The sequence below is a fragment of the Salmo trutta genome, chromosome 27 (assembly GCF_901001165.1).
Source record: "Salmo trutta chromosome 27, fSalTru1.1, whole genome shotgun sequence".
Taxonomy (NCBI): domain Eukaryota; kingdom Metazoa; phylum Chordata; class Actinopteri; order Salmoniformes; family Salmonidae; genus Salmo; species Salmo trutta.
Genome location: NC_042983.1, coordinates 21,723,647 through 21,745,539, shown reverse-complemented (window position 1 = coordinate 21,745,539; position 21,893 = coordinate 21,723,647). Strand labels below are relative to the sequence as shown.

General features: G+C 42.7%; 1 protein-coding gene and 1 non-coding gene across 5 annotated transcripts; both read left to right on the top strand.

Annotated features, from left to right (window-relative positions):
- Positions 1-789: 789 nt before the first annotated feature.
- On the top strand, positions 790-21,462 carry LOC115164590 (angiopoietin-related protein 2). 4 transcript variants are annotated; one of them, XM_029717243.1, is made up of 6 exons: positions 790-1,187; positions 1,414-1,487; positions 8,496-9,415; positions 19,656-19,849; positions 20,470-20,740; positions 20,910-21,462. In XM_029717243.1, exons 3-6 carry the CDS (start codon positions 8,527-8,529, stop codon positions 21,107-21,109), a joined length of 1,554 nt encoding a protein of 517 aa, XP_029573103.1. In that variant the 5' UTR covers positions 790-1,187; positions 1,414-1,487; positions 8,496-8,526; the 3' UTR covers positions 21,110-21,462. The 4 variants fall into 4 exon arrangements, with proteins under 4 accessions (XP_029573103.1, XP_029573102.1, XP_029573100.1 ...); XM_029717242.1 differs by having other exon boundaries at positions 1,334-1,487; XM_029717240.1 differs by having other exon boundaries at positions 1,323-1,487.
- On the top strand, positions 10,915-10,968 carry LOC115165201 (U7 small nuclear RNA). The gene has a single exon (XR_003870100.1). It is a non-coding gene; the product is annotated as a U7 small nuclear RNA (small nuclear RNA).
- Positions 21,463-21,893: the final 431 nt, after the last annotated feature.

Genomic DNA, 21,893 nt, shown 5'->3' with positions numbered 1-21,893 from the left:
TGTAAATAAACAATTAAAGTGGAATCCGGAAACCTAGTAACAAGACTATTACCTTGAGAAATAAACAATTCAGTCCTTATGCAAAATGAGAGAACAACAAAACCTATACAGCCAGTTGAAGACTGTCACAGCCAATTCTCTGCATGACTGCTTTTCTCAGCTTTGGCAAGCTTGTCTACACACTGACACATCATGAACACGCCTTGGCTCTGTCCATATTGAGCAACATGTTCCCAATCACTCTAACAAATTCCAGGCATCTTCTTCAAACAACAAGAACAAAACAAACACACAAACTCAATAATGCAAAGAACCCCAACAATAACAAAAACAACACTGGGTAGAGAAGGATGAGGAGATAAATTAAATAAATAAATAAACAGTTTAAATCATCCTCATCACCCCCTCCAGCCCAATCTGGTGCCCTCTGTAGAGCAGCCTGTTTCACAACCGAGAGAGCCTGCCCATTAGCTCTGGTCTAGGGACAACTTCCTCTCATCCAATCCACAGCTTAATTACTATTAGCTCAAATCAAAACTGCCATTGGACTAATGCTTGGCTATATTTTCTCCATATCTCTATAAGCTGCTTCCTTCCTCCTACAGCGGCTCACATACATGCCCAATTAGGCTCTGATTACTGTGACATCACCACTCCTTGCTGTTACAACCAACAGACAATGCCAGAAATAGTGGTGGTGGACCAAGAGGGGGATGGGAAACTGGAGGGAAGTGTGTATGTGTGTGGGAATGAGAGAGGGGAGGTGTGTGTAGCCAGAGCTTGTATGTCATGCTTGTGGGTGTCTTTGTGCCAAGGGGAGGAGAAAGGAGAAAAGGAGAAAAGGGGAGGGCCTGTGCTAAATTTGTCAGCTTACTGAAACGTTGTGTCAGAGCATTTTTCATCATGTAAATGCACTGAGAGAGAGAGAGCGCAAAAGAGAGAGAAGGAGAGTGAGAGACAGTGGAGGGAGAGCGAAAGGAGAGAAAGAAAAGGGGAATTAAGGGAGGCAGCAGAAAAAGATTGTCTCAGAGTTGTCAGCAGAAGTGATGGACTCAGCACAGAGAAAGTGATAGTCTTCTCCTACCGGGCTACAGAGAGCACACTGACCAGACGATGCTGCTCTCTCACTGCCTCTGAGGAAACTACTCATTACATCTAACACATTTGGATGTATTCTCTTTTAATTGGTAAGTGTCTAAAATCTTATGAGGTTCATTTTTTATCCTTGCTCAGTGCCTACAGTACAAAGGACTTATTCCCAGCAAGTGCAGCTCCTGGTTGTAATAACATGATTCAAACCACAGTCAACTATTGAGTGACAGGGTTTACTCAGGTGCCAAAGAGCAAGTGATCCAGAGAGAGAGGGACAGCCCCAAGCAGCTTTTACACAGACTGGTGATGACTTTCTTCAAGGGGACACGTCAATCAGTGTTGCCGGGAGGGCAAGGGAACTGAAGGGATAACAAGCTACAGTCTACAATTATCTGGTAAGTATTCAGTGGCCTTTGACTTTCCTTGTATCTTTCACTGTCTTTATTGAATGTGTACATGCAAACATCCAGCATGGCTTGCTCATAGTTCTTTAAGTGTTGCTAGTCTTATCTGTTGATAATCTAGTACATTTGTAGAAATTGATCGCTAAGCTGCACAGTGACAGAAAGGCTTTGGCCACTTTGTGTTGAGTTAGCCAGAGAATCATGCTGATCAGTTTGAAGCTTAGCCCTTCAGTGGTATCTCTATGGAGATACAAGGAGAAGTTTGTTGCCCGGGGCAATTCCCCTGTCTGATTCCTTTAAGTTGTTTAAAAAGGCAGCTGGCTCTGATATAGACACAGCAGAGAGGGATTGACACAACGCAGAGATAATGAAGTAGTGGGCTTTCCAGAGCAAGGGCTTGTTAACCACTGGTAAACAATCAGCTTGTCATCATTCCAAAGACATACTCGAACAACAAAGATAGGCTGCCAGTGAAAAGTGTCAATAGTAGGAGCCTGGTCTTTTTTACCAGGAGCATCTCTGGGGCATTCATGATTGTAAGCAGTGCCATAAAAAGCCATGCCCTCATTTTGTGATGTGGTTCACACCAGTAGAAGTTGCTTATTTGAGGTTGTCTGATTATTCAGAAAAATAACAGAAATTCACATCACAAAATGCCAAATTACAGATACATTTTTGTCTAAATGAGTTTGCTGTCATTTGTACATGAATGGATAAAGCTTATGAATATATACAGTGTTTTTTTATAAAATGCTGCACAAAGTACTGGGTACAACTTTCTGCTGCCTCATGATGTTCCTCCATGCTGAAGTGGACTTGGACGAAAAGGGCTGTTCTGTGTTCTCTGCTGCCAGGGCTGTGGATAAGAGTTGCCAGGGCTGTGGATAAAAGTTGCCAGGGCTGTGGATAAGAGTTGCCAGGGCTGTGGATAAGAGTTGCCAGGGCTGTGGATAAGAGTTGCCAGGGCTGTGGATAAGAGTTACCAGGGCTGTGGATAAGAGTTACCAGGGCTGTGGATAAGAGTTGCCAGGGCTGTGGATAAGAGTTGCCAGGGCTGTGGATAAGAGTTGCCAGGGCTGTGGATAAGAGTTGCCAGGGCTGTGGATAAGAGTTGCCAGGGCTGTGGATAAGAGTTACCAGGGCTGTGGATAAGAGTTGCCAGGGCTGTGGATAAGAGTTACCAGGGCTGTGGATAAGAGTTGCCAGGGCTGTGGATAAGAGTTGCCAGGGCTGTGGATAAGAGTTACCAGGGCTGTGGATAAGAGTTACCAGGGCTGTGGATAAGAGTTGCCAGGGCTGTGGATAAGAGTTACCAGGGCTGTGGATAAGAGTTACCAGGGCTGTGGATAAGAGTTACCAGGGCTGTGGATAAGAGTTACCAGGGCTGTGGATAAGAGTTGCCAGGGCTGTGGATAAGAGTTACCAGGGCTGTGGATAAGAGTTACCAGGGCTGTGGATAAGAGTTACCAGGGCTGTGGATAAGAGTTGCCAGGGCTGTGGATAAAAGTTACCAGGGCTGTGGATAAGAGTGCTTTGACGGTGCAATTAGGAACGTATCGAAACAATTCCTGAAACCCCCTGCCTGACAGCATGTCTAAAACACACCACAACACACAATCCTGAAAGAGTCAAAGAAAGAAACCTTATTAAATATGGTCAATTATCATCAGAACTATTCTCTGCCGTGGAAAGCCATAACAATGGCTGCTTTCCATCAGCGTCAGACAGAGCAGACTGAGCAGGTAGTGGAGGTTGGGGCTGAGGCTGGGCTGAGGTTAATTATGTCTGCAGTGTCATATTATGGGCTAACCAGCATTACATGCTTATGGAAAAAATGGTGTCACCTTAGATAATGAATTACTCAGATTACCATTTCAAAGTTAACTTAATTCTGATCCAAGACATACTGAATGTCTACAACCAGCACTGTCAATTGGTCTTAATTTGAGCATATGCTTCATTTTGCACAGTGCTCCAGTGCTGTAGATTGGGAGGTGTTGAATTGATATGTTATGACTAGTAATAAACTGTGAATAATTATGTGCACTTGTATTAGTTTGTGGTAGTTGAGATAACAGAGCTGCTGGTGTATGTATGACTAGCTGTGGTGTGGTAGAGCAGAAGGCAGAACTGGCTTGTAGGTACAGCAGAGCTGGAGCAGAGAGGAGGGGTCTCTCTCTGTCGTTCTCTCTCTTCACAACTACCAGTGTGTCTGTCTGTCTGTCTGTGGCAGCTCACTCTAAAGAGTGGCTAAGACTGTGAGGAATGCCACACTCACTCTGAAGTGAGAGGGGCTGGGGCGAGAGACATCAGCCAGGCCCACCGGGCCGCTCTGCTCACCTACTAATTAATTATGGGCTGCGCATGAACAAAAACACTGGAGCACGCTGCTGCTCACAGCCACACTGACCCACACAAAGCACTGCCTGTCACACACTATTAGATATGGAAAAAAACAGAGAAATTATTTGATAAAGTCATTACCAAGCTGTGAATTTGACAGACATTCTAAAGAGCAAAACAGCCGTAATTAGACAGTCCTAATAAGGACATTGTTTACCTCAAGTGCACTGTCATCCATAAAGCTACTGTCTATAGTAACACCGTCCTGTTTTTATGTCACGACAATAACAAGGCCAGTTAGTCAGCTGTCTGTGTATAACTACGGAGGAGAAGAGGGCATGGGGCTTGCTGTTGTTACCTCAGGTGCTAGGTAACGGAGGGGTTAATAATAGATTGACTGTCTTGGGGCAAATGGGACTAACTCTGGTCCCTGGGAGCCCTGGGAGCCCTGAGAGCCTGAGTCTGGCATGTTGTGTTATCTGAACACACACACTCCCCCACTGCCAGCTCAGGCATTTTCCTCCAGCTTTGAGGTGGTGGGAGGCCTGGCTGGGAGACTAATTGGAGACTCCTGGCTGACCACGTAGTACTATGGGTCTTTTCTGTGGCATGGAGTGACATGGAGTGGCCGGTGCATAGCTTCTCCCAGACACAGAGCTAATGTTCCAGAGAGGGAAACCACATCAATCCCAGGCTATTAACATAAGGGAGACAGTGACTGTTCCATTAGACCAGATCATTATCATGTGTTGTTGTCCTCTGTGTCCCACTGAGGAATTCATTTTTTCCCCTGTTGTACATCCCACAACGTGGTCTTATATTAGTGAAGGCCATCACTGTCTCTTTCATTCAGAACCTTAATAAGGACTTCTGTGTATGTTTAGATAATGTAGCTAGATGCAACCTTTACTATTGTCTCTGAGTCAATCAGCATGTACTTTGATGACGTCACACCACATCATACAACAGGGCTTTGTGGGAATGGATTAATTCCATGAAAGGGACCCATATACTGCATCCAGAGGAGAGTTTCACACTAAAAGCCTAAGACTGAAACCAAAACTTAACCACGGCTTCTTCTGAACTTTTACTCGTGGGCAGACGCTTTGTGAGAATAACATATGGGCATTCAGTAACAATATATATAGCTTAAAGACATGTTTTCACAATTAATAGGAGACAGAAATGTAGGCTAGGCTTATACTAATATATAATACACTTTTGACTTGTACTGTATATATATATAAGTTTCAAAAATATATTTTGATTTGTTTAACACTTTTTTGGTTACTACATGATTCCATATGTGTTATTTCATAGTTTTGATGTCTTTACTATATTATTCTACAATGTAGAAACTAGTAAAAAAAGTAAGAAAAACCCTGGAATGTGTAGGTGTGTCCAAACCTCTGACTGGTATTGTATATATTTTGTTGACCTTTATTTAACTAGGCAAGTCAGTTAAGAACACATTTTTATTTACAATGACGGCCTACCAAAAGGCAAAAGGTCTCCTGCGGGGACGGGTTCTGGGATAAAAAATAAACATATAGGACAAAACACACATCAGAACAAGAGAGACACCACAACACAACATAAAGAGAGACCTAAGACAACAGCATAGCATGGCAGCAACACATGACAACACAGCATGGTAGCAACACCACATGACAACAACATGGTAGCAACAAAACATGGCAGCAGCACTAAAGGTTAAGTGAGTTAGTATCTGGCTGTCTCTCCCATTCCATGCCTTTATCTCTTTCATATCTTCAACTATAATTTTCCTCATACCAGCCAGAGATCTCCAAAGGCCTTGTTCTTGGACAGTTTTGCTCTCCATCTCTTGAACCTAATGTGCTGGCCCCATGCCCAGAATAGCAAGGCAAAAACAAGTGTTCTCCCCTCTCATTCTGAAGGCAGTCTGAACATCATGCACGTGGTTCTCCTTTGGGTCAGACCTCTAGCAGTAACTACTGAACAGTTAATATAGTTACCCTCATACTGAACAGACTCAACAGAACTGGGCAGCCATGAGCCTGCCCTGCACCAAGCCTCCCACTTTGAGATTAGAAAGGCTTGTCCTGGCTCTGGGGAGGTGTTGCACAGGCTCCTCTGTAATCCAATATGCAGCAGCTTTCAATTAAGGAGCCCCAGGGGTACAGGCCCTTGTTAACACATTCTCCTCTGCACTCTGGGGCATCCCCTCCGCTTCCAATAACACCACAGCCCCTTCAACTGCTGCCCGGCTATTTGTCTAATACAAATGCCTTCATTTTGAAATATGGAACAAACAGTCAAAGCGCCTCTTTTTCATGCACTCCTGCGAAAAGCTAAGGGTTATATCTTAAAATGTAGTCGTTGTGCATTAATCACACTAATTAAATGTAGCCTCTCTGCAGAGACACACTGTGTCAGGGAAGATTGATATTACACAACATTCTCTCAACACTGATAAACAGAGCAATGTAATGATCCAGAGCACATTGAGAAGGTTCAAGAGTTCTACATTCTTTTCAGGTTAAATTTAGATTGAAATTCCAAAATTCCAAATACATATAGGAAATGATATATACACAATGATGTGTACTTTAACTTGTGAATGCACCCCAGTATCTTTCTCTTGGTAAACAGTTCAGGTCTGATACAATCTGATCAATATATTAAAACAGGTGCAAGAACAGCATCAGCTGCTATGCGTGTCAAACTTTCCATAAGAAATGATGCCCAGGCCTGCGCAGCACTGAGGAGCAGATAGGGGATAGACATGTGAAAACACTCCTCCTAACAGTGGCAGTCACCCAAGAGAGCCAGAGTCAGGACAGCTAGCTAAACACAACACCCTGACATCATTCAAAAGAACTTAGCAACTAGAGAGATCAGTACCTTATTAGCTAAAAAAAACAACACTTGCCTTAGCAGAGGTGGAAAGGGTTAGACTATTGACACTCCAACAGCTTCCAGTTAACACATCTAATTCTGGTCCACTGAATAACAGTTCACAAACCCAAGCTACTGTATGGCAGATGACTTTACTGTTAAGTAGAGGTGCCTAAAATCTGTTCAATTCACACTAAACAAAACCACAATCCAGATCGAATTGTATGTGTCTGGCTATGTGTCTGGCTATGTTTTTCATACTCAAACATACATTTTAAGGTTATTCCTCTACTTTTATTATGCAACACAGTTACAGTTGATGTTATATAATACAAAGTCACAGCATCCTAAGCAGGAAATGCTTCCTTTTATGGTGGCCAATATTTATTTAGCCCTAAGGACCCCCAGAGTTGCCCTAGATGATGGGCTGGGCTCTGGAATGAATAGGGGCTCCCAGGGCAGGATAGGACTGCTCCCTGAGGTGTGTGCCTGCCTGGCCCTCACAGGTAATAGAGACTGGGAGAAGGCCATTCTAAGGGACAGGTGGCCTCTGGTCTCAATCAGTGGAGCTGTGAAGGCTCCCATTAATGTCCTGTCAGTGTAAGAGTAGATCCCAGCCCTGTGGGTCTCCAGCAGGGGCCTTAATGGACTAAACAGGCAGGCCACGAAAAAGGTTTCTTAATGCCCAGAGCCAGCCATGCTCTCACAACCATAGCCAACACTACAAGCCTGGTGCCTGTTTAGAAACATGATGGCACGCCAGCTTGGCACCTTGGTGAAATCAAATCTGCCTCGGAGTTGAGATTTCCACTGTTTGATAACATTCAATGATATCACAAGCATAGAATATGTGGTGCCAGATCTTGTGTTGGAATCAGTGTCTTGTTTCTTTCAGCCTGTACAGACAGGACTCATGGAAAACACACCATTACCAAAGTGACAATACCTGACAAAATAATACCCTTTCACTCGAGACATGCTAACCCCAAGAAGTGAATATGAGTATGAGTTTAAAGGAAAAACCACGCATTCCTTTAATTTACAGTGTTAAATAACAGTAATATGTAAGAACAATATTTTTTGTGAACAAATGTTTAATTTTGGCATTATAATAAGGTTGGTAGCAACATGGAAAATCATTGTGGAAATCTGTTGCAGCTCAAGTCGACTACAAAATTCAAAATGCAATGCTTTGTCTATAGGCTGACTGGCTAGCTAGCAAACGTAGCTAAACACACAATAATACCAAAGACAATATCAGCATGTAACTTAGCTAGTTAGCTGCAAAATTGCTTAAACAAACTGCACAATTCATTTAGGAGTCTACAACGGCAGATACTATACTTTTGAGGAGATGGGAAACGTTGCCCATGCTACGTCAATGGGCTGCGAGGTGTATTCTGGGAAAAAGAGTGCTCTCCTTCAAGGAGTGAATGGGAGTCTATTGGACGCTAGCTCAAAAACATGAAAACATGACATGATCCAAGGAATCAATAGATCACTCAGAGATGCACAAAAACAATATAACATAAAAAATGGGTGAACCTTTCCTTTGAATTATACAAATGAGTTTGTTTAGGTTTTATAACACATTCATCCATTTATCAAAACAGTAGGCCTATACTGTGCGATTAGAGATCATTTGAATGAGATAGCTGACCACAGGGTGGAATGTCACAGTATTTTTAAAACAATTCATTATTTTTGCCAAACCAATGACCTCCCTTTCTCTTTCCCCATCCATTCCTGTTGTTCTAAATCCCTATGCCTCCTAAGGTGTGTGTGAGTGAGAGCCCTTCCCAGACTGATGGAGCTCCCCGTGGTGCTGCTGTTCGTAGTGTATGGTCTTGTCTCTGGAGCCCAGCAGCCCCAGGGTCAGGGGAACCCTCAGGAGAGCAACCCCCAGGCCAGGAGCAAGGAAAGGGAGAGCAGTGAGGATGGCCTGGAGAGAGAGTTCCTGTATGCTGGGCAGAGGAGCAGGCGAGCCCCCGCCGAACCCCAGCAGCCTGACAAGTGTTCCTACACCTTCATCGTTCCCCAGCAGAAGGTGACAGGGGCCATCTGTGTGAACCGCAAGGAGCCGGATGCAGCGTTGGAGAACCGCGTCAACAGGCAGGAGCTGGAGCTGCTGAACGTGGAGCTGCAGAAGCAGAAGATGCAGATCGAGACGCTGCAGCAGCTGGTTGAGGTGGACGGAGGCATCGTCAACGAGGTCAAGCTGCTGAGGAAGGAGAGCAGGAACATGAACTCTAGGGTGACCCAGCTCTACATGCAGCTGCTACACGAGATCATCAGGAAGAGGGACAACGCACTGGAGCTGTCCCAGATGGAGAACCGCATCCTCAACCAGACCTCGGAGATGCAGCAGCTCACTAACCGCTACAAGGACCTGGAGCACAAGTACCAGCACCTGGCCTCTCTGGCCAACAACCAGTCGGTCCTCATTACCCTGCTGGAGGAGCAGTGCCAGGGTCGGTCTGTCAGCCCCCCTCGCCCTGTTCCCGTCCCCCAGCCAAGGCCACAGCCCCCACCTGCACCATCACCACCCATCAACAAGCCCTACCAACCTCCCACCTACCCACGCCTCACCAACCAGATCACCAACGAGATTCAGAGTGACCAGAAGTCTGTACTGCCTGTCATTCCTACCATGCCCAGCGGCACAGGCAGCCCCTCTATCACTACCAAACCCTCTGGTGAGTCTCTCTGTTTCATTGAGCAGCCTGACTGTTTTATGTTACCTATTGAAATTGATATTCCTTGAAACAGATCTGGTCTGAAGTTACATTTATATGAGGGGTCAAGCGGAAAAAGAGAAGCTGGCATGTTCTATGAACACTCATCAGACTAATGTCTACGCCAGTCTGAAACAGAGGGTTGTGTGTGAGAGCAGTTTGGTATTTCTTATTAATCATCAGCCAACAGCAGCTCTCCATTCTTTATCCATTCTTCTCACTATTGTCTATGGGAATAATAAGTTCCACACATTCCCTGAGAAAAGGCCTCTAAGGGAGAACAGAGCTGTTGTTGTCTAAAACCTTTTGAGATGCATATCATCTAATGGGCTTGATACTACAGTCAGCTGATTACAATCCACACAAGAATCTTAAAACACATATTTGTGTGTGCTCATGGATGGTTGGACTAGAGCCCACTGGTTTTGAGGCCAGTGAAAGTGGAGCTGTCTGAACCTATCCTCCTTGATTTGGTACAGTTAATGAAGCTTAAGTAAGTGGATGGTTAATTGATAGATTTAGTTAACTGTATAGTTGACTAAATACAACAGGGATCACAACTGGATAAGGCTGTCTGTCATGTACTCTAGCTGTGTGTGTGTGTGTCTGGCGAGTTAACTTGGTCTTTATCTGATAAGAGAAGTAAAACAATCTGACTGGTCTTCAACAAAACATGACTAATACCTACAGTATATCATTGTCTTTAAAGTTTTATTATTTGATTCCTCATATTTAACTGTTAACAGTGAAATGTTAGCTCGTATGTCTGTGTGAGTGACTATTGCTGTTGGATATGAATATTCTGACATGAAAAAAATACTACAGTTAACTGTAGCATACTACAGTACTTACTATAGAATTCTGTAGTAGACTGTAGTATACTATAGAACAGTGGTTCCCAAACGATAGGTGAGGTCGGCAAGGGGGGCGTGGAGTTCCTCCTCTCTCCCAATTGTCTTTTTTTTTAAGGAAGTCAGTCAGGCTTTCAACTTATTGATGTTCACCAGTGGTGGAAGGGGGGCCCGAGTGAAAAAGTCTGGGAACCACTGCTGTAGAATACACACTGTAGTATCCCTCGATCATCTGTAGTACTTTCTATAGATTATTGTAGTATACTGTAGAATACTATAGTAAATACTATAGTATTATCCCCAAAAAAACACTGTAGTAAATACAACAGTAATGTCCGCAAAAACACTACAGTTCGCAAAAACACAACTGTTTTTTAAACTATAGTAATGCTATATCAGTTAATTTGCATATACCCTGCCTATTCCCCTCCTCCATATCCCAATTTGTGCCACCAATAAGGGATAAACCTGCATGCCAAGTATAGACCATATATTGTGTTCCCTATAGGTTACAGAAAAGAGCAGACGCTCTGAACTATCTGTTCAGACCCCAGTCCCCGCGCTACCTATCTAACTACCTACCTACCTACCTACTGTACATGTTATGGAAAATGTGCTCTTTTAGTATTTGTCCAGTAGGTTTGCTCAAGGAGAAAGACCCCACTTCTATGTCAAAGATAATTAAACAAAAACACTATAGTAAACACTACAGTAATGTCCGCTATAAAACACTACAGTAAATACTAAAGTATACTACAGTACGCAAAAACACTACAGTAAATAAGACAGTCCGCAAAAACACTACAGTAAATACTACAGTATACTACAGTCAGCAAAAACACTACAGTAATTACTATAGTATATACTACAGTTCTCAAAAACAGTATAGTAATTACTAGTTTATACTACAGTTTTTTTACAACAGTGTTAGTAAATTCTAAATACTACAGTATACTACAGTAAAGTCCGCAAAAACCCTACAGTGAATACTATAGTATTTATACCATAGTATACTATAGTATTTTTTCAAATGGGCTGAGCGAAAAGCAGATGTGTCTCAGCAGACAGACACCAGATGAAGGGGAGTTTAGAGACAGGGTTTGTGTGGTCTCAACTCACCATAGGCTACAAGCCGACTGCTGAGGGGGCAAAGCCAGCTTACACTGCATTTCATGGTAAATCTATCCCTGACAATGGTAGCATGGTAAATATAGTGTTTCAGTTATGAGGGAAACCCCGCCACAGACTAGCAGCACTCTGCCACAGATTGTCCAGAGGATGTATGGGACTCGGTGAGGCTTCCATAAGGAATTCTCCAAATCAACTGAAAATTATTTGATAAGTATTTTCTTGTTAACAGACACATTAACTAGATACCATGTCATTTGAATGTAGTAGGAAACACTGGCTTATGCTGAACAGCTCTTTCCATAGAAATGTTTGTGTTCCACAGTGTGCTTTCCTGACTGAGGTGTAGACACTGTGCTCTGTACTCTGTGTTTGAAGGGAGGCAAGCAATTTCCTGTCAGGGCCGACTGCAACTCACCACCCAAAGGTTATACAAACTCCTCACACAAAAATGGAGTCCTATACAATGCAGAAAGGAAGGGAGAGAGAAAGAAAGAAAGAAAGAAAGAAAGAGCAAGACAGAGGAAAGATAATGAATACGTATTTGTGTGATGTCATTTATTCCATCCCCACCAGGCTTATATCAGTCAAATGTTATGCCACAGTGGCAGACTCAGCCCTCTGGTTTATGTCTAAACAACACAGCTCTTCCATAAAGCCCACTGGAGAGGAGGAGGCTGGCTGATGGATTACTTCCCACATGCAATCCAAGCACAACCTAACCTGTTTTAGCCTGGTAATTTACAATGTGAACCTTTGTTCCTCTGTCTCTGTCTGTGACAGTCCTGCTTGCCGTTTACAGTCCTATTTGGAATTAGCTCCTTGATTTCCGTCCTTTTTATTCTTATACAGCCAGGCTGTCAGTGTGAACTCTTTATGAAAGCCTGACATCCCCCTGTCTGGTCTTCCTCTCTCTCTATCACCCCTCTCTCACACTCACACTCACACTCGCACACACACACACACACACACACACACACACACACACACACACACACACACACACACACACACACACACACACACACACACACACACACACACAGCCTTTTCCTAGTTATTTAAACCAGGGCTCGCTTCCATTCCCTGGTTGGACACAGACTAGCTGCTTCAGTCTCTGTGTATATACCTCTCTTCCTCCTGTCTCTGTACAAATGTCCATCGTGTTCTGAACAGGGTCAGTTGGCTAATCACATCAGTGTAAACCAGTGGTCCCCAACTGGTCCAGTTCATGTTTTTATTCAGCATTGTCAACACTGTTTTTTTTTAATTCAACACTATTACAAAACATCAAGCGCGCTTCTCCCTACTTCCACTCGCGCTGCAGCTGCAATGAATGAGTAGCCAAGTGTATCGATATCACAGGAGGTTGGTGACACCTTCATTGGGGAGGACGGGCTTGTAGTAATGGCCGGCGCGAGCGGTATCATCTGAATTGTATCATATATATAAAACACATGGGTATCTTTCTAGAGCTCCAACTTTCTGACCTGAAGATCACTGACATCATGATTTGACCTCGTTTTTTCCCGAGTTCCCAGTTGTTTTGAAAGCACCATGACCATCAGATGCAGGTAACATCAGTCCATTAAAATAAAACAGCTAATTATTTAAATTTATGCTCAGCTGTGCCTCGCACATCAACTTATCTATTATGTCATGAAAGCTTGAGTTTTCAAATATAATTTGGTCTGAGAAGAACAATATTGGCAGGCCAGGCACATAGCCAATATGCTGTGAAAATATATTAGGCCTACTGCAAAAACCTCATTCCTACAGAACAGTTTTTATTAGGTTAATGTAAATAAAAAATAAATGTAAAAAAAAAATCTGAGTGGTAGATCTCGGCTTGCTTTTTGACTGCGATAGTGATTTTGACTCAGAAAAGGTTGGTGACCACTAGTGTGGTCACATCCAATTAGAGAAGTAGAGCCAGCAGCCCAATAGAAGCCTGTTTCCAAGTATGATGACTAGAGCTCTTCTGAGTGGAGAGTAATGGCTAACAGGCAATAAGCCAATTCATGTTATTACAGATATTAACCTGTTTTTACAGATATTAACCAGTTTCAAAGAGAACACCAAGAGAAACGAATATACCAAACACGTGCAGCATTTAACATAAACTTCATTCCTCATTAAATGATACACTGCAGAACAATAGAAAACACATCCTGTTCAGACTTTGGTATCTGTCAGAGCATCCATTTTAGCATACAGTTCTGTTACTTCTATGCAGTGAATCATATTACATATGCTGCTAAATGCATTAGAACATCAATGGTGGTGGAGGATGTTTCAGAGATAAGGAAACATACTTTAACTCACAGAAAGACAACAACGATGCTTTAATGGTTAGTTTTCAAATTTCTCTTCAAAACATAGCCATATTAAATACCTCATCACAGTACTTCTGTAAAACGACCAACTGCCAAGTTGGGAATTATGTCAGATAAATGAAACGTGAAGTGAAAGGTTGAACATTTTGGAATTTGGGATAAGTTCCAGCGGTCTCCCTGGCAGAGTTACTGAGGTAAAATAAGGATTTGAATGTAGTAGGATTATCTTAAATTAGTCCAATTCAGTATAATGAACTTGAATAAACAACCAGATTTATAGTGTACACTTGAAGAGGTTCAGGAAAATCTGAGTTGAGGTAATGTTTTGCAGAAAGTGTCATTGTAGTGCTGCAAAACCCACGCAGTCTGATGCTGGAACACCCCAACACATTCCCCCCCTCCCACTTACTTACACTAGCAACGCACATGCCCCACCCACCTGAGGATCTGTCATTTTCAGCCATATATTTGTGATTTTTTTTAAATCCGAGGGTATCCTGCTATTGACACTTTTATGCAACAGAACGTGACAACAACAGTAATTAATGAGACTGTCTAGACAGCGCAGGTAAGTGTAGGTAGGGTAGACCAAAGTGTTTGGTGGTTGCAGCCATTTTCAGCTCTGTTCCATCCCTTTGTGTAAATTTATTAATGCAAATATGCCCAATAGTTATCTATTTTAACACGAAATATCTGATACAAAAAGAAAATGTATATATGATTGCATTCTAAGAAAAAGTGAAATTCAACAATAAATTCAATGCCAGAATTCCCGCCAAAATCACTGAACTCCATACATTATTTGTCCATGTCAGTAAAATGTTTTATGTGCTATAAATCAGTCAAAATCTGATGGATTATAAAAAAAAGAAAACGTTTGCCGTATCTTCATCTATTGTCCAACTCTTGCATTTATTAGAATTGTTTTGATGATTTCTACTCGACGGAGGTGCAACCATAAGATAGAGCTGAAGTAGACAAATAAATTGTAGAAAACAACTTTGTCATCATTATGATGTGGTCAAGTTTACAGTTGAAGTTGAAATTTACATACACTTAGGTTGGAGTCATTAAAACTCGTTTTTTAACCACTCCACAAATTTCTTGTTAACAAACTATAGTTTTGGCAAGTCGGTTAGGACATCTACTTTGTACATGACACAAGTCATTTTTCCAACAATCGTTTACAGACAGATTATTTCATTTATAATTCATTGTGTCACAATTTCAGTGGGTCAGAAGTTTACATACACTAATTTGACTGTGCCTTTAAACAGCTTGGAAAATTCCAGAAAATTATGTCACGGCTTTAGAAGCTTCTGATAGGCTAATTGACATCCTTTGAGTCAATTGGAGGTGTACCTGTGGATGTATTTCAAGGCCTACCTTCAAACTCAGTGCTTATTTGCTTGACATCATGGGAAAATCAAAAGAAATCAGCCAAGACCTCAGAAAAAAAATTGTAGACCTCCACAAGTCTGGTTCATCCTTGGGAGCAATTTCCAAACGCCTGAAGGTACCACGTTCATCTGTACAAACAATAGTACGCAAGTATAAACACCATGGGACCACGCAGCCGTCATACCGCTCAGGAAAGAGACGCGTTCTGTCTCCTAGAGATGAACGTACTTTGGTGAGAAAAGTACAAATCAATCCCAGAACAACAGCAAAGGACATTGTGAAGATGCTGGAGGAAACAGGTACAAAAGTATCTATATCCACAGTAAAACGAGTCCTATATCGACATAACTGGAAAGTCCCCTTAGCAAGGAAGAAGCCACTGCTCCAAAACCGCCATAAAAAAGCCAGACTATGGTTTGCAACTGCACATGGGGACAAAGATCGTACTTTTTGGAGAAATGCCCTCTGGTCTGATGAAACAAAAATAGAACTGTTTGACCATAATGAACATTGTTATGTTCAGAGGAAAAAGGGGGAGGCTTGCAAGCCGAAGAACACCACCCCAACCGTGAAGCATGGGGGTGGCAGCATCATGTTGTAGGGGTGCTTTGCTGCAGGAGGGACTGGTGCACTTCACAAAATAGATGGCATCATGAGGCAGGAAAATGATGTGGATATATTGAAGCAACGTCTCAAGACATCAGTCAGGAAGTTAAAGCTTGGTCGCAAATGGGTCTTCCAAATGGACAATGACCACAAGCATGCTTCCAAAGTTGTGGCAAAATGGCTTACGGACAACAAAGTCAAGGTATTGGAGTGGCCATCACAAAGCCCTGACCTCAATCCAGTAGAAAATGTGTGGGCAGAACTGAAAAAGCGTGTGCGAGCAAGGAGGCCTACAACCTGACTCAGTTACACCAGCTCTGTCAGGAGGAATGGGCCACAATTCACACAACTTATTGTGGAAAGCTTGTGGAAGGCTACCCGAAACGTTTGACCCAATTTAAACAATTTAAAGGCAATGCTACAAAATACTAATTGTGTGTATGTAAACTTCTGACCCACTGGGAATGTGATGAAATAAATAAAAGCTGAAATAAATCATTCTCTCTATTATTCTGACATTTCACATTCTTAAAATAAAGTGGTGATCCTAACTGACCTAAGACAGGACATTTTTACTAGGATTAAATGTCAGGAATTGTGAAAAACGGAGTTTAAATGTATTTGGCTAAGGTGTATGTAAACTTCCGACTTCAACTATAGATAACAATGCTAACGTTAGCTAGCTAAAATGTCAGTGCTCTCCCCTCAATCTTAGCTAGCTAGTCAATTTGGAGACATCACAATGATAACAAAAGCTTGTCATACTAGTTATTTCCCTCCTTTTGAAATGTCATCGTGTTTCCAAGCCACAGTAATGCACTTTAGACAATATCTTCATCAGCACCCATTAAGACACCCATTAAGACTCACTAGAGCTCCCGAGTGGTGCAGCGGTCTAAGGCACTGCATCTCAGTGCAAGAGGCGTCATTACAGTCCCTGGTTCGAATCCAGGCTGTATCACATCCAGCCGTGATTGGGAGTCCCATAGGGCAGTGCACAATTTGCCCAGCGTCGTCTGGGTTTGGCCGGGGTAGGCCGTCATTGTAAATAAGAATTTGTTCTTAACTGGCTTGCCTAGTTAAATAAAGGTTAAAAAAATAAAAAAGACTGCATTGAGTAGAACGCTCAGTTGGGTATCAGTCCTAAAACAAATGTTCAAAACAATATGTTGATGAAATGTGGACAGACAGCAGTATGGCACATTGTGTGTCCACAAATACACAGGCCTTTCCAGATGAAGGAGGCCATTGTCTCAGTAGAGCTTTAATGGCTGATATCTGACATTAGATTACCAGAGAATGGCCAAGCTAAAGCCCAGTGCTGAGTTAACACGCTATATGAAAACACTATCAATCACATGGAATGTCTCCGATCTGCATGACAGCACAACTGCTCTCTGGGTCAGTATGGTAGAGGATGTGGTTTCACCTCCACTGGGGTAGGTCAAAAACACCCATTGACAATAACAACATAAGAAACATGCAAGGGTTTAATAGGGGTTTAGGAAGACAGTGATTAAATATTAAGAGACTTTCCAACTCTACTTCAACAAAAGAGTGTTTTCTATAGCCCAATGCCCATGATATCATTCATCAACAAGGGACCTTTAGAGTACCTGCTGATCTACAGTATCTGCTACTGTTGCATCATTCAGCAATCAGGTCTCCCTATAGCCAATGTTGCTCTTGGCTGCACAGCCTGCAGTCGTTTCACTTGTGAGAGCAGCAACCAAAGTCAATCCTGGCCTTAAACTGAAAGCGTTTCCTACTGAAAGATGGGAGTAGCAGCAGTAACATGATGCTGTGGTCTTTTCAATTAGACTGCATAGCATCTATCTCCAGTACTGTGATGGTCACACAATAAGAACGTTGTATTAACCCTTGTGTGGTATTCAGGTCTGTGGGACCCATTTTCAAAGTTTACTAAAGAAAAATGATCAAATTAATTATTTTTTCAACCTGAGACTCATTGGCCTTGGCTCATTTTCTGTGAAGAACATGTAAAATAACACATGTTCATTGAGTGCACACTGTGCACCCCCCTACACATGTATATTACATACAGTATGTGGTGTTCGGGTCCACTGGACTGCCTTCCCCTGTTTCACAACCCTGGGCCCAACGTTACTGTTGATGAGCAGCTTATACCATTTAGGGGACACTGCCCCTTCAGGCAGTACATACCATCTAAACATACAAAATATGGAATCAAGATCTGGGCTGCCTGTGATGCTGCTTCATCATATGCGTGGAACTTGCAAATGTATATGGGAAAGCCAGATGGAGGGGCCCCTGAGAATAACCAAGGGATGTAGGTTGTCCTGGATGTGACACAGGGACTCCGTGGCCACAACATCATATGAAATAACTTTTTTACTTCACACAAGCTGGGACAGGAGCTCCTCAAGATGAAGCTGACGATGGTAGGAACAGTACGAAAAAACAAGCCAGAGCTCCCACCTCAGCTGTTGAATACACAGAACAGGCCTATCAATTCCTCTACATTTGTGTTCACGGCCTACACGTCCCTAGTGTCCTACGTGCCAAAGAAAGGCAAACATGTGGTACTCATGAGTACGCTGCATAGGGATGGGAGAATCTGTGGCCAGGAACATAAAAAAACAGAAATCATAATGCATTACAGTGCCACAAAATGAGGGGTGGACAATTTAGACAAGCTGGTGACTGGCTACAGCTGAAAAGAAGAATCCTACGATATTCTTCAACATCTTGGACATCTCGGTGTATAACCCGGTGTCATCTGGATGGCCTTGAACCCAGATTGGAACAGAGGGAAGCTCCAGAGGAGATGGCACTTTCTCGAGGAGCTGGGCAAGGCATTGGTAAGACCTCAAATCCAGAAGAGGCAACATATCCCAAGGACCCCAGCTTCTGCAGCCATCGTGAGGAGGATTCAGGAGGAGGATGCTGGTGCCCCATCCGTCCGACCCACAGAACCAACAACTCCAATACCGGAAGTAAGTGAGTGATGTTGTATGTGTGTGTGTGTGTGACTCTCCTACCTTGGTCTGCTGTAACTATATATGTGAGTGATGTTGTATGTGTGTGTGTCTGACTCTCCTGCCTTGGCCTGCTGTAACTATATATGTGAGTGAGTGAGATGTTAGTAAAGTTCCTGAACTAAGTGTTTTCATCATTCTAGATTGCAGCCGGTAGCAACAAGAAGAAGCCCTGCGATGTGTGTGGACCCAAGAAGGACAGGAAGACACAGTACACATGCATCAAATGCAATAAATACATTAGCAACACACACACAGTAAAACTCTGTCCCTCATGTGGTGTGTTGACCAGCCTTAATTTGTGTTCAATGGGGCTCATTTATCATTTCCATAAAATACTGTATGTAAAATTTGTCCTTCCAATTTGTTCAGTTCAAAGCAATAAACATCAATAGTGATGAAAACCTTGTTTCATTTACATTTGTGCAAGATAAACATGATTGTTTTTACACCCATGTATTGATTATAATTGATTTTTGTTTACATAAATCACATTTTATAAAAAAAAAACAAATAGCCCTTTTATTGATCAATGTGATCTAGCAGAGGTAAATGGCAAATATGAATCGTGTATGCTGTCTATATTCCTTATAATTGATATCAGTCAACATATAAATATTAAGTGTAAAGTATTTTTACTAAAAGTGTTATGGCTGTATTGTTTTAAAAACCCAATAATGTTGTGGGTCCAGACCCGAAAACATTGGGTGAATAACAAAAACATGAACACCACACAAGGGTTAATTATGAACATGAAAATGACTCATATTATAGAAAGAATATCCTTTGACAACCTCCACTGACTCCACCAGGGTTTCTGTCTAACCACTGTGTCTGTCTCATTTCCTGTCCCATGCAGGGCCATGGAAGGACTGCCTACAGGCCCTTGAGGATGGCCACACGGCCAGTGGCATGTACCTGGTGAAGCCAGAGAATGCCAACAAACTAATGCAGGTGTGGTGTGACCAGAGACACGACCCTGGTGGCTGGACCGTCATCCAGAGGAGACTGGACGGCTCAGTGAACTTCTTCAGGAACTGGGAGACTTACAAGGTATGTAAACAGCCCCACACTAAGGCAAACTCATTTCGTAAAAGGTGAAGGCAGGTAGAACTGTGTCTGTATGCTGAACATTGGCTGTAGTTCAAAGTGAAACAGGTGACTTATGTCTGGTGTGTCTGACGTTAAAAAGATCTGAACTAATAAATAAACTAAGTAATTGTTGAGGTTTGAGGAGAATGGTCCCTTGCACTGCCTGCTCTGACGAGGTACCTACAGGGTTCCGCACCTGTCAGTCACACCACTGGCCGAATGACTCATACCATCAGTCAACATGAGTTGGGTCTTTGTGAAATTAGTCCACACAGGACGCATACAGGCTTAATGAGAAACGTGTGGATGAAAAGCTGCCCTACTGGAAATAAATGCCACAATAAAAAATAAAATAAAATAAAAAATGGACAATAAACAACACTCTAAGACAGATTCATATTGACCTTTACTGTCAGAGCAACTAGAGGGACTGTTTATCTCAGTACTTCCCGGGCACCGACTAGAGAAGAGGCTCTGAATTATCCCCCAGACCTCAAGACCAACTGCTTTCTGCTGAAGGGACTTGTGTAAAGCCCATCATGTTGACTGTGTTGTATGTATTCTCCCTTTGCCCCTCATAGCAAGGCTTTGGGAACATCGATGGAGAGTATTGGCTGGGCCTGGAGAACATCTACTGGCTGACCAACCAGAGGAACTACAAGCTGCTGGTGACTCTGGAAGACTGGTCTGGCAGGAAGGTGTTTGCAGAGTACGCCAGCTTCAGGCTGGAGCCTGAGGCAGACTTCTACAAGCTCAGGGTGGGCCGCTACCATGGCAACGCCGGAGACTCCCTCACCTGGCACAATGGCAAACAGTTCACTACGCTGGACAGAGACCATGATGCGTATACAGGTAGCACACACTCACTCAGTTACGTTGAAACAGAAACACGAGATAACATTTCTAGTGTTTTGAGTACTGACTCAGTTAACTAACAATTAGCCTAGTCCAACTGTAAGCCCACAATACATTTTTGTTGAGATTCTACAATGTTGTCTAACTAATACTTGCTTCAACCCAGGTAACTGTGCCCACTACCAGAAGGGAGGCTGGTGGTACAACGCATGTGCCCATTCTAACCTCAACGGAGTATGGTACAGAGGTGGACACTACCGCAGTCGCTACCAAGATGGAGTCTACTGGGCTGAATTCAGAGGAGGTGCCTACTCCCTGAAGAAAGTATCTATGATGATACGACCGAACCCAAACACCTTTCATTAAATATCCATAAACAAGACAAAGTAGCCCCTTTTCAAAACAAATTCCTCTCCACAAAAACTTCAATTCAAACAACAACTCTTGAACTCTGAAATAAAGGCATCTCACACAGCCAGATCAAGAAGATGATGACATAGAAAGTGCAATATCTAAGCCTCAGGCAGGACTCTTGGAGGAGCAATAAAGGAGAAGCAGGGTGCATCCTATTGCTCCACAAACACATGTAACGGTGTGGCTGTATGCTTGCTTCTCTCCCTTTAAATTTAGTTCAAATGTGTCTGTTTACTTAACTTTGGGCAAAGTGTACTACTGCCTTAGAACTGATGGTACGGTGTGATTCATATGGGAGAAAACAGGATGAAAAGAAAAAGAGGAGAGCGCATGTCAGTTCACAGTGCTCACACTAAGTAGCTCGGGATAGCATTCCTGTAGTCGGTATGTGTTATAGTGCAGAACATCATTTTATGAGAATGAAGATGACACAGGACATTATATCCAGTGACTAGCCTTATTGTGTTTAAATCAAGCTCTTCAGGTGAGTCATTTATAGGAAACAATAATCACATTTCTTAAACCAGGTACTCTTAATATGTTAGCCATAATCTTTCTCTACATACACAATCTAATGTCTACCACTTATGTAAAAGGGGGAATAGATTCAACAGTCTGCTCTACAGCACTGGTACTGTCAACAGTTATGACCTGATATCTGGCTTACAAACTCAAAGTAAACAATGATTTAGATCATTCCACTAAACATACTGCTGGCGTGGCAGAGTGCAAGGTA

Bases quoted from the DNA above. Each gene is read 5' to 3' on its own strand.
- LOC115164590 (XM_029717243.1), top strand. From the start codon at position 8,527: ATGGAGCTCCCCGTGGTGCTGCTGTTCGTAGTGTATGGTCTTGTCTCT. The intron at 9,416-19,655 runs GTGAGTCTCTCT...TGTCCCATGCAG, and splicing joins TATCACTACCAAACCCTCTG to GGCCATGGAAGGACTGCCTA. The intron at 19,850-20,469 runs GTATGTAAACAG...TGCCCCTCATAG, and splicing joins GGAACTGGGAGACTTACAAG to CAAGGCTTTGGGAACATCGA.